Source organism: Gorilla gorilla, chromosome 1 (assembly GCF_029281585.2).
Source record: "Gorilla gorilla gorilla isolate KB3781 chromosome 1, NHGRI_mGorGor1-v2.1_pri, whole genome shotgun sequence".
Classification (NCBI taxonomy): Eukaryota; Metazoa; Chordata; class Mammalia; order Primates; family Hominidae; genus Gorilla; species Gorilla gorilla.
This window is the reverse complement of record NC_073224.2, coordinates 20,253,495-20,267,164: the sequence shown is the minus strand read 5'-3', so window position 1 is coordinate 20,267,164 and position 13,670 is coordinate 20,253,495. Positions and strand designations below refer to the sequence as shown.

The 13,670-nt window shown below is 40.9% G+C and overlaps 1 protein-coding gene across 2 annotated transcripts in view; it reads right to left on the bottom strand.

Moving 5' to 3' along the window:
* TSNAX (translin associated factor X) overlaps positions 1–7,246 on the bottom strand; it is a 39,188-nt gene extending 31,942 nt beyond the window's left edge. The window contains exons 1-2 of one of the 2 annotated variants that reach the window (XM_004028592.5): positions 6,978–7,246; positions 6,441–6,545 (exon numbers count right to left, since the gene is read on the bottom strand). In XM_004028592.5, the coding sequence (XP_004028641.1) occupies positions 6,441–6,545; positions 6,978–6,993 (121 nt within the window). In that variant the 5' untranslated portion in view covers positions 6,994–7,246. The remainder of the gene's footprint in view (positions 1–6,440; positions 6,546–6,977) is intronic. The other variant, XM_063707807.1, reaches the window with a different exon arrangement.
* Positions 7,247–13,670: the final 6,424 nt, after the last annotated feature.

The following is a 13,670-nucleotide window of genomic DNA, read 5'->3' as shown; positions in this document are numbered from 1 at the left end:
TTTCCTCCCCACTTTCATACATCCTTTTCCTTACAGAACAAAGCAGTTTCACAATTCTAACATGTCTTGCCTTCAGAAAAATTTTCATACATTTGTCTCCTTAAATGTCAGCACTTTGATTCCTTATAGTTACTGTTTCCTCCTTACCTGTATTCTATCAGCACTTAATGCTGAATGGAATACTTTTATTTATATCTATTACATATAACTGCCAATCTGCTTACCTTTTATGCTAACTTAAGTTTCATCTATTCTGCTTAATTTGTTTTAGTCTCGAATATTGAGACTCAAAGAATTTTACCTTGGTAAACTTTTTACGGAAAGCCTAACCTGAGACTGCCAAACAAAAACAGTGTTTTAAGTTTTTTAAAAGAACAAAAAGCTTTCATTATACCACTATCAGATGTTTCAGCCTCAAAATTTTTTCCTTACTAAAATTCTTAACAGTTAACAAAATAATTACTTTTTATTATTGTTTAAAAGACTACATCTAAAGTTTTGTGAATATACTTAGAGCAAAAGGTATTAAATAAATTTAACTGAAGGAAGACTGTTTACCTTTTCCAGAACACAAAGCTATACTTACAGAACGTTGTATATACCTAACATTTAATAAAAGAGTACAACAACTGGGAGTCTACATAAAGATTACATTACCTACGGGAAAAATAACCCGCAGAAACTAGAATCTTTTCATAGTAAATTCATGCCTCTAACACATTAAACTGCCTCATGTCCTGCCCTTAGCTCATGAGCCAGGCAGACTATGTCTTCTTGCTAGTCCTGATTCTCTAAGCTTGTACCTTTCTTGATGCCTCTATTTTTGCTACTGCCTCTCATCATCTCACATTTCACTTTCATCATTCAGATATCATTCTGCTCAAGGACTGCTTAAGAATCACGTGCCTCCCTCCTCCCTTACTCTCCATTCCTTACCACGCTTCACTGATTTACATTTATCCTTCGCTAGCTAAAATTATATTGTTATTTATTTGTAAATGCACTTGTTTCACCACTGTATCAGAGCATAGATCCATGTCTAGCAGCAGGTGTTCACAAAACATTTCCTGACTGAACTGCTTGTTGAAGTCATAAGCAGTATAACATACTGGATAAGAGCATCTGTTGTAGTTTGAGATAAACGTACTAAGGGTATGCAATCTCCTGGGAACTAAGAAATTGTTGAAAAGGAACTGCAAATCCATGTGCCCAATAAGCACTGCCCCTAACATGGAATAATGTCTTATTATTTTGCTGCTATTACTTTTTCAAATGTATGCTAATGCAGTTGGAATAAAGTAAAAATTACTCATAATAGTAATATAAATTAATTTTATAAAGCACTGTTGAATCTGTCTCATCAGCTTCATTATTGTCATCCAAATCTAAGTTACCTTATTACTTTATTACCTCTAAGTTACCTTACAAATACCTTACTGTACCGGAACTACAAAATAGTCTCTTGTCTGGTCTGTGTCTACCCACCTTGCCTTTCTATAGCCGCCAGAGTGACATTTCTAAAATATACTTTAGTTTTTAAGACTCTCTAATGACTCTTCATTACATTTAACAAACTCCAAACTCTTTATGAAGCCTTACATTACTTGGTCCCTTGCAATACCCCCAAAAAGAACAAATCAACAAACCATCATTTATGTAGTATTCCAGCCAGGGATGCATAACCTGAATCTAACCATGAGAAAATATTAATCAAATTTAAGTTGAGGAATATTCTATTAAATAAGACCTATATTCTTCAATCAATATCATTGTCAAGAAAGACAAGACTGAGAAACTGTTCCAGATCACAGAAAACTAAAAAGAGACATTACAATGTAATATGTGATCCTGTTCTAGATTACTGGACTAGAGAGAAAAAAAGCTGGAAGGAACCTTATTGAGACAATTGTCAAAATATGCACTGTAGATTAAAGTATTATGTCAGTGTTAAATCTCCTGAAATTAGCTAACAATACTAGAGTTATACTACAGAATAGTCTTCTTCCTAGGAAATATATTCTGAAGTATTAACAAGTAAAGGGGTATGATGCATGCAACTTGTTCTTAAATGGTTCAGAATATATGGTTAGACATAAATTTACATATATAGAGAGAATAATAAAGCAAAAGTGGCAAAATGTTAAAAATTGGTCACTCTAAGTCAAGTCTATACAGAAATTCTCTGTACTATTTTTCCAACTGCATAAGTCTTCCAGTTTTTTAAATAAATTTGAGATTACTTCAAAATAAATGTAAAAAGAGACAGTATTTCTTTACTCAGATGATTCAACAACAGTAGAATATTGATCTGATAACTCCTTTTAATGCAATTAACTCAAACTTTGATAGCAAAGTGGTTGCTCGGACATTAAAGATCCTGGGTTTGAGTTGAACAAACTATACTATCTCATGAAATTTTGTCTGGAAGCTAGTGCTTCTCATTAAAGACTTTCTGGGCTGGGCGCGATGGCTCACGCCTATAATCCCAGCACTTTGGGAGGCTGAGGTGGGTGGATCACTTGAGGTCAAGAGTTCAAAACCAGCCTAGCCAATATATAGTGAAACCCCATGTCTACTAAAAATACAAAAATTAGCCGGGCATGGTGGCACAGGCCTGTCGTCCCAGCTACCTGGGAGGCTAAGGCAGGAGAATTGCTTGAACCTGGGAGGCGGAGGTTGCAGTGACCTGAGACTGCACCACTGAACGCCAGCCTGGGTGACAGAGTGAGAGTCCATCTCAAAAAAAAAAAAAGACTTCCCATGTAATCCCTTTTAAAATCTCCTCTGACAGACCTGTAAGCTTTTATGTTAAACTTTTCCAAAACACTTGGTAAATCTTATGAAAGGAAAAAAAAGGGAAATGATTTTAATTTTCTTAGAATACAAATGGCTAGAAAGCAAAAACAGTCTGTACCTAAAAGTACTGTCTCTATATGTAAGAAAGCAACTATTATTCAGTTTATAAAAATGAAGAGAATAAAATCATCTTATTTCTAAATTACATGGAAATCAAAAAGGCTCCACTAACTAAAATATTTTCCTCTTTAAATATAGGTATGTATTAACTGGGTTTTACTACTTAGTCTTGCAATGGGAATACTGTACAAGTTGTAAAAAATGAACTTAGTAAACAAGAGATTATCACAAAATGACACGTAACAAAGAGTTACATAAAGTTTTAAAAATTACTTTAACCACATATATTAATAATATAAACACCTCCAAAAAAAGAAACTTGGACCTTTTTTTTCAAGTTTATTAAAATTTTTTTCCCTGTTGTCTTCCTGCTTTTCCACCTTTACTGGGGTATAACTGACAATTAAAAATTATAAGGCCAGGCATGATTGATTATGCCCGTAATCCCAGCACTTTGGGAGGCCAAGGGGGACAGATCACTTGAGCCCAGGAGTTCGAGACCAGCAGGGGCAACACACTGAGACCCTGCCTCTACAAAAAAATCTAAAAACTAGCCACGTGTGGTGGCACATGCCTGTAGTCCCAGCTACTTGGGAGGTTGAGGTGGGAGGATCACTTGAGCCCAAGAGGCTACGCTTGCAGTGAGCCAAGATCACGCCACTGCACTTCAGCCTGGGCCAGGGTGAGGCGTTGTCTCCAAAAAAAAAAAAAACAAAAAAAAACCAAACAACTGTGTGTGTGTGTGTGTGTGTGTGGTATTACCACTATCAAGCTAATTAACGTATCCATCACCTCAGTTAGCTTTTTTTTTTTCCTTTTTGAGTCAGGGTCTCTGTTGCCCAGGCTGGAGTGCAGTGGCCCAATCACAGCTCACTGCAGCCTCAAACTTCTGAGTTCAAGCAGTCCTCCTGCCCCAGCCCCTCCGGAGTAGCCAGGACTATAAGCATACTACAGGCGCATGCCGTCATGCCCAGCTAATTGTGGTAAAAACATTTAAGATCTACTTACTTAGCAAATTTCAAGTATAAACTTCCTGAATTTATCAAGCTCTGTACCTTGAAATACCCTTAAACCACTTAACTCTCTTAATAACGCCTTTATTTCCCAAGTCTTTTCACTCCACAGCCCCGCAAGCTGCCTGGTCTATAGGAAACACCCAATCATGTATACTGCATGAACTAAAAAAACAAGAACTTAAACTATTAACTAAATTAGTAGCTGACATGGACCTAAATATATCTAGTCTTTTATTACTGAGATAATAACTAGGCCAGGGTTAAGATAATCAATATGTATTCATTATTTATTATGGCCATATTAATGACCACTGTAAGTCAGACACTATGAACACAAAGTTAGATAAGGTACAGTTCCTATCCTCAAGGAGCTCAGTCCTGTATGAGGGACAGAGATGTAAACAAATAAAATGTAATCATGCTATAACAAATATATGTAAAAAACTTATGAAAGCAGAAACCACGTTTCTTGTTGACTACTAATACATGCGAGAACATAGCAGATACTCAATAAATATTTCATGTTGGTCACCAAGTCGGCTTGAGAGAAAAATCAGAACGCATTCACAGGAAAGAAGTTACTTGAGCTAGGTCTTAAGGAAAATTGTAGTTCAGGCCAGGCGCAGTGGCTCACGCCTGTAATCCCAGCACTCTAAGAGGCCGAGACGAGCAGACTGCTTGAGCTCGGAGTTCAAGACCAGCCTCCAGCAACATGGCGAAACCCTGTCTCTACAAAAAAATTTAAAAAAATTAGGCATGGTGACACACGCCTGTAGTCCCAGCTACTCAGGAGGCTGAGGTAGGAAAATGGCTTGAGCCCAGGAGGCAGAGGTTTTGCAGTGAGCCAAGATCGTGCCTAATTATTATCTCAGCCTGTGTGACAGAGTGAGACTCTGTCTCAGAAAAAAAAAAACCAAAAAACTGTAGTTCAGCAGACAGGTAATGAGGACACCACCTTAGAAGCAACTCCACCTTTTCTTTTTTTTGAGATGGAGTCTCATTCTGTCGCCGGGGCTGGAGTGCAACGGCGCGATCTCGGCTCACTGCAACCTCCGCGTTCCGGGTTCAAGCGATTCTCCTGCCTCAGCCTCCCGAGTAGCTGGGATTACAGGCACCTCCCACTACGACCAACTAATTTTTCGTACTTTTTTTTTTTTCTGAGACGGAGCCTCGCTCTGTTGCCCAGGCTGGAGTGCAGTGGCACGATCTCGGCTCACTGCAAGCTCCGCCTCCTGGGTTCACGCCATTCTCCTGCCTCAGCCTCCCAAGTAGCGGGGACTACTGACGCCCGGCTAATTTTTTGTATTTTTAGTACAGACGGGGTTTTACCGTGTACTTTATTAGAGTCAGGGTTTCGCCATGTTGGCCAGGCTGGTCTCAAACTCATGACCTCGTGATCCACCCGCCTCGGCCTCCCAAAGTGCTGGGATTACAGGCGTGAGCCACCATACCCAGCCGCAACTCCACCTTCTGTATCAGAATGCTCTTTATTCAATTACGGCCAGCTGTCTTAAACTTCTGACGATCACAGTTGATACTGTGGTGGTTTTAAAATATACCCACAAATCACCTGAGACTCCTCCCTCCAAAGGGTGGGACATAACTTCCTTCCCCTTCAATGTGAGACAGTTTTTAAAACTGCCTCCCTTCTAACAAACACAATGTGACAAAAATGACAGTGTCTGATGTCTGAGATTAGGACATAGAGATTGTGGTTTCCTCCTTGCTCTCTTGCACTCTCTCTCTCTCTGAAGGAGGCCAGATGCCACACCAAAGGACATCCAAGCAGCACAAGAAGTTCATGTGGACAGGAACAGAGAGCTGGTTGCAGGCAAAAGGCCTAAACTATCAACAGCTGTGGATCCTTCAGCCCCAATCAAGGTTTCAGGTGATTGCAAATAGGAATCAACCAGCTAAGCCCTTCCCAGATTCCTTAATCACAGAAATGTAAGGTACAGGATAGTGGATAGACAGGGACAAAAGGAAGAGGATTTTGTTTTGTGTTTGTTTTGAATTGAGGAATAACTTGTCCAAGTTAATATGCTGAGAAAAGGGGACTGTGAAAATATGTGTATATAGATATATGATTCACTAATAGATACAAGCTCCCACTCTGTGCTAAGTGTTACAGTTAAAACAAAGATACCGTCCCTGTCTTCAAGTCTAGTAGAGGAAACAAATACACACTAAATGAAAATATATTTTAGCATATAACAGATGAGTAAATATTATCAGGTACACAATTCTTGAGTATGTGACATGTCTAATATTAATTAATGTTTACTGTTTGTGTTTAAGTCATGTTTACCTGATTACTAATATTTCTCTTAATGGGACATAAAAGTGAAAGCCTTTGTAATCCAGAATTTTAGGGTACATCTAGCACCATCACAAAACCTCCAGCTAAAGTTTCACATCTAAATTCTTAGGGACTGTTTTCTTGCGCATAACCATGGCTAAATAATTTTGCTCTCTCCCCTTCTTCAACTTACATTGCAGAGAACTTACATTTAAAGGCCAACATCACGGGTGAAGATGAATTAACATCCTTCCCTTCTCTTCTTTGGTTATGTGGGAAATTGTCATGCTTCCTTTTCCTGAACCCTCCTGATCCTTATATAGAGAAGAAAAAAAGTTAGAGAGGGATCTTCCATCACCAAGAGTTTGCAAAACACAACATAGACAAACCTCCTCCTTGCTTTAAAACCAGATATCCACAGGGCCCTCGCCTTAGAGGCTTTCTCCGCAGACTGACAGAGACGCTGCCCAGGCCTTTCCAAGCAAATCATCCAAGTTTCCACTAACTGGTGCTATGATCTGGCATTACAGCAATTACTGAACTAGGATAAAATCACACCTCAAAGATTTAAGAAAAAAGGAGGTGTAAACAGGGCCGATCTGGCCGGGGAGAGAAACAGAGCTGCCGCCCCCGGGTCTGCAAGGGACGAAGGCATCCTTCAAGGGTGAAAAGGGGAAAACTGCATAGAAAGACTGGAGAACCTCCCCCTCCGGATAAATAACGCCCCGTGTTGTTAAGGACGCCACCTTCTTTGTTGCTCATGTCGTCACAGCCTACGGTGAGACGAGCGGAGACTGAAGGACCTGGAGCAAGAGGAGTGCGCGAGGTACAGGCCGAGGGAACCTGGGAAAACAGCCTGCAGAAAAACGCTTTGCAGCCGGGCCGACTACAACGCAGTGGCCGGAAGTCTCCTCTCACGTACTTCCGGCCTGCGTCCGGAGGGGAGGGGAGGCCGTCGCCGCTGGCTCCGCCCACCGCGCGGTCCAAGGACCACCACCCCCCACCGCCGCGCGAGCGTACTATTGCGGCCGCCCTCTGCTGTGCCTGAAGACAGAAGCGACTCTACAAGCCTCACAGCATGCACTGTTACTAAAAAGACGATGCGTCCTCCTGGAGCTGAGATCTGTGTGATCGTGGGAAAGCGACGAAAAACGTACGTAATTTTTTTCTGAAGGCACCTTCGGGACACCTTACCCTTCCCTCGGGGGGGTGGGGGGGGTGCCCAGCTTCGCGCGCGGTGCATCGTGGGGGTTGTAGTTCCTCCGCCGGAGCGGGACCTCCGGTGCCCCGGGCCAGGGATGTGAGAAAGAAGCGAGCCCTCGAGTTCCTCGGGGCATGTGGGAAGGTTTTTTTCAGGATCCAGGCAGAACCTTACAGAGCTGGGAGTTTTTTAACTTTCCATTCCTGGCAGTGACCCCAGGAGCTTTAAGTGATGGAAATATGCAAGTCAATCAGTGGATGGTGTTAGTACTGTTTTCTCTTATGAAGATCAAGCCTGCCCTTCGGGTCTACTTCCACCTTTTCCCCCTGCCCGTCTCCCACCGTCTCCCTCCTCTCCACTGGCTCTCAGGAGCCGGACAGCCTGTGTTCAATTTGCCTCCACGGAGTGGTTGTGTGACCTTGATGAAGCACGCAACTTCTCTGCCTCAGTTTCCTTATCTGTAACATAGGGATAGAATAGTACCCGCCTTGTAGGGTTATTTGAGGATGAAAGGAGTACAGTCTCGTGAAGACGCTCTTTCACATATAACTGCTCAATTAAATATTAAATACCATACTCCTCTCCCACCAGGGCTCTCCCAAACAAAATGATAGAAAGGTGAGTAATAGCAGGTGTGTTCCACTAAACTGTGGGCCTTTCATTATGAGCAGGTGCTGCCATATCTAGACTTTGTGCCGTGCCTTAGCCCCAGTGCTTCTCAGCGCTGTGATCCGGCCCCATGTAAGCTTCCGTCAATGTTTGTTGAAGAATCATGTTCCTGGCGTCAGGATGGGTAACTAGATGGCAATTCAGCACCGTCTAGAGAGAAACTCAGGCCAAGGCTTGGTAACTGGGGTGCCCTAGGCCTAGTACAGAAAACACAAGTACATTTTAAGCTTTCTCTAAATAACCTCTATACTGTAGTCATGTGTTAAACACACAGTCTTTTCTCCTTGTTAATTTAGGAACAAAGGAACAGTAAATGGAGTAACTTGGCTAGAATATGGCAGTAACTACAAGGCATGTTCTGCTCTGGCACGAAGGTAACCACCACTCATACCTCTGCAGCCCTGTGAATACGTCAATTGACTAAGCAGATTCCTTGAGGATAAAGTAGGCTCCTGGGGACCTTGCTTGTTGGGCTACTTGCTTTGTGGATGTTAAACAGATAATTCTCATGAGTTTGAGTGACGTCTGATCTACCAGTATTCCCCCTACTCTGATTAGAAATGATTTGACCATGCCAAAAAGAATAAAAGACAGCTCTGATACAAATGTAGCCATTTTAATGTGACTCCCTCTAGATCCAAGGAAGCCAGTACTTACGAACATTTTCAGAGTCAATACTTACTGTACTGTACCATAGTCGAGGAAAAGGGTATTTTTCCTAACTCTCCTGGAGTAGCACATCCCAAGATCTCAACTTTCCAAAACCTGGATCAACTATATTTCTTTTCTTTCTCCAGCCACCACTCCCCTAGCCTGTTCAACTACAGCTATGTTACCTGAACTGCTTTCCACTCTTTCCCATAAATGTAATGATTAGAACACTAAGTTTCATAACCTGTAATGACTTCTGAAAGTATTTAAGGGAGGTGAATCCCAGGAGCACTTTCCCAGCACTTATTTGCATATGCATTTACCCCAGGCCTCCCCAGGTGTTCCAACTTGTAGCTGCTCCTTTGTCAGGAAATAGATTTCAACGTCTGCAACAACCTGCATCCCTACCCTGTCTCCTTGTTTTATTGCTTCAGATGCAAACACATAGTTCTGGTACTTGGCAAAACCGTTTTTTGTTTGTTTTTTAAAGGAAGACAACCACCCCAAGTCAGGGAGAGGAAGGTAAAGATTTTTAGTAGGATCTTACCTCTGATGTTGTTTTTACTTGTTATTGTTGCTTTTTTTTTTTTTTTTTGACACGGTTTCACTGTCACCCAGGCTGCAGTCCACGGCTCACTCACTACAGCCTCGACCTCCTTGGGCTCAAGTGATCCTCCCACCTCAGCCTCCCAGGTTGTTGGGACTACAGGCACATGCTACTATGCACGGCTAATTTTTTTTTTTTCTCTCCATTTTGTGGAGACAGGGTTTCGCCATGTTGCCCAGGCTGGTCTCAAACTCATGGGCTCAAGTGATCCACCTGCCTAGGCCTCCCAAAGTGCTGGGATTACAGTGAGCCACTGTGCCTGGCCCCCTGTTGCATTCTAATTGCCTATATTTGACTCTGAATGAAGCACTAAGACTTTCAATTGCATGGTGGTTATTCAGTTCATAAATCCTCTCATTGGTCACCATTAGATTAAGAGAAAAATCGCATATCAAAACTGGTTTGGGAGGCCAAGGCGCGCAGATCATTTGAGGTCAGGAGTTCGAGACCAGCCTGGCCAACATGGTGAAACAGTCTCTACTAAAAAATACAAAAATTATCTGGGTGTGGTGGCACACACCTGTAATCCCCAGAGGCTAAGGCAGAAGAATCTCTTGAACCCAGGGCGGGAGTTTGCAGTAAGCCAAGATAGCGCCACTGACCTCCAGCCTGGGCCACAGAACAAGACTTCACCTCAAAACAAAAACAAAAACAAAAACAAACCAAAAAAACTGGTTTTGGATATTGAAGGAAAATCATATAATCCAGTAAAGAGAAGATAATTAACAGATTATCTATTTCAGCATTTCCCTTATTTAGTTATTACATAAATAACTAAATCCTGGGGTAGAAGAGATCATGGGGAATTGTAAGAATCTGGAGTTTCTGTTTTTTAAAAGATAACCATAATATTTAAAAGATATCTGTGGGATCCAGAGTGGTATTGTGAAGTGTACACATTACCTTTATTGTGAATAAATTCAAAGATTTATTTTTCAAGCAATGCTAGGATGTAGTAGGAGAAAATGATGTCCCAGTTTTATAACACAAGAAAGAGAAGCTCATATTGAAGAAGTAAAGAGTGATGGGTAAAACCACAATGAGATATCACTTCAAATCCACTAGGATGACTATATTTAAAAAGAAGACAGAAAATAATAATTGGTGAAGATATGAAGAAATTGGAACCCTGATCAATTGCTGGTAGGAATGTAAAATGGTCCAGCCACTATAGGAGACAATTTGGCAGTTCCTCAAAGAGTTGGACATAGAATTACCATATGACCCAGCAATTCCACTGTTAACTATATACCTTGAACACAAATGTTCATAGCAGCACTACTCACAATAACCAAAAAGTAGAAATAACCCAAATGTCTATCAGTAGATAAATGGATAAACAAAATGATATATCATTTGGCAATAAAAAGGAATGAAGTACTATTCATGCTGCAACATGGATGAAACTTAAAAACATTATGCAGAGTGAAAGGAGTCAGTCACAAAAGACCACTTATTATATGATTCCATTTATACAAAATGTCCAAAATAGGCAAATCTATAGATAGAAAGTAGATTCATGGTTGCCTAGGGCTAGGGGCCATGGAACAGTGAGGTGGAGGGGTGATAGCTAAAGGATGTAGGGTTTCTTTGTGAGGAGACGGAAATGTTCTAAAATTGACTAGGGTGATGGTTTCACCTATTTGTGAATATACTAAAAATTATTGAATCAGTCAGTTTAAATGATGAGTTACATGTGAATTATACTTCAATCAAGCTATTAAAACAAATTTTTAAAAGTGTTGGGAAACATTCCTTTCAAGTCTTGTAAATATATTGTGTATATATATATGTAAATTTACTATATACATGTAAATATATAGATAATTCAATGTTATTAGGAAAAAGCATTAAACAATATGGCTTAAGTTTATTTTTATTTTTATTTTTTTTATTTATTTATTTTTTTGAGATGCAGTCTCACTCTGTTGCCCAGGTGGGAGTGCAATGGCACGATCTTGGCTCACTGCAACCTCTGCCTCCCAGGTCCAAGCGATTCTTCTGCCTCAGCCTCCCGAGTAGCTGGGATTACAGGTGTGTGCCACCATGCCCAGCTAATTTTTTTTTTTTTGTATTTTTAGTAGATATGGGGTTTCACCATGTTGGCCAGGCTGGTCTCGAACTCCTGACCTTGTGATCTGCCCACCTTAGCCTCCCAAAATGCTGAGATTACAGGTGTGAGCTACTGTGCCTGGCCGGCTTAAGTTTATTTTTAATACTCCATAACAAAAAAGTATGTAAAGTACTTTATAGGTTTGACAATATTTCAACAAATATTTCTGTGCCTGGTTTATGCCTGACAATGTGATTGGTCCCATACAGGATGCAAACATTTACTATCTCTACTTCTGCCATTCTTCTTGATCTATCTCTAATCAGGCTTTCACCCCATCATTTCTCAGAAACTGCTCTTGTCAAAATCTAGGGATTTTGCAATGACTTCCGCATTGCAAAATCTGGTCGTCAGTTCTTACTCCTCATCTCACTTGACCCTGAAGCAGCATTTAAAACAGTTGTCATTCCCTGTGTCTAGAAACCACATTCTCTTGACTCTCCTTCTATAATACCTCAGTACCCACTTCTTCCCAGTCCTTTATAGTTTCTCCTTACCTCCCCAAACACTGAATTGCTGCAGAAGTCCTCCTCTCTTCTCTATTACACTTACTCCCTTGTTGATCCCATTCTTATGGTTTTAAATGCCATCTATAATCTAACAATTCCCCCACTTTATATATTCAGTTCAGAAAACTCATAAATCCAGTCCAAACTCATATCAAATTACCTATTTACTATATTCTCTTGAGTGTCTAACATGCTTCTCAAAATTAACATGTCTAAAACTGAACATAGCCATCTTCCAATACCTACTTCTTCAGCAGTGTTCCCTATTTCAGTTAATTTCTATTCTTCCAGCAGATCAGACTAAACACTAGAGTCATCTTTGACTCCTCTCTTTCCCATTCCATATTGGGCCACCCTCCCCCACAAATTCATGTTGAAGCCCAACCCTTAGTGTGACTATATGTGGAGACAGGGCTTTTAGGAGATAAGTAAGGTTAAATGAGGTCATAAGAGTGGTGTTTTGATCCATTAGGATTGGATTGGTGGCTTTACAAGAAAATATCTCTTTCTCTGTCCATGCACCAAGGAAAGGCTACATCTCTTTCTCTGTCCGTGCACCAGGGAAAGGTTTTGATCCATTAGGATTGGTGGCCTCATAAGAAAAGATCTCTTTCTCTTTCCATACACCAAAGAAAGGCTATTTGAAGACAGAGCAAGAAGGTAGTTATCTACAAGCCAGGAAGAGAGTCCTCACCAAAACACAACCATGCTGGTACCCTGATCTTCAACTCCCAGTCTTGAGCTGTTGAGAAAATAAACTTTTATTGTTTAAGCCACCCAGTCTATGGTATTTTGTTATGGCAGCCTGAGCAGACTAAGATACTTTTTATTACCAAAATCCTTTTGGATCTACCTTCAAAACATATTCATATTACAACCAGTCTCCCCCAAATTCTGTTAGTACCTTAACTCAAGTTACTATCATCTGTCACTTGAAATAGAGCAATAGCCTCCTAACTATATACGGATGTCAATCCTCCTCATTGAGATGCAGTCCATTTCCAACCTGAAACTGAGCAGGCCTTTTGACTTGCTTTGACCAATAGAATTTGAAGAAATGCAGGCCTACCCCTTAAGGAGACTTGACACTTTCTACTTTAGCTCTCTTGGAACTTTGAGCCACCACGTGAGGAGTCTGATTACCCATTCGCAAGTCATGCCTAAACAGCCCCTGTTCCTTCCAGACAACCCACCTGAGGCACCAGACACATGAGAGAAGCCATCTTGGACATCCCAGTCACAGCCAAACTCACTCCTGAGTGCATCTGCATGATGAACCCAGCAATCCCCACCATGGAGCAAAGGATCCATCCAGTCAACCCAAAGAATCGTGAAAAATAATAAATTGTTGTTTTAAAGTTCTTCAGTTTGGGAATAGCTTGTTATGCAACAATACATAATTAATACACTGGTCTCCCACTTTCAAGTTTGATTAACTTTCAGCTATTTTTCCACATAGCAGGCAGAGTGATTCCATTAAAACATACATCAGATAATGTCACTGCACTAAGTAAACTCTACAAGGACTCTCATCTCCCTCAGAGTAAAGGTCACAGTTGTTACAAGGCCCTACGTAATGTGGCCCTCACCACCACTCCATTACCTTTTTCTTATCTACTATTTGCTAACTTTGCTTTGTCCTCTTTTCTGTTCTGAAACAGGCTAGGCATGGTCCTGCCTCAAGGCCTT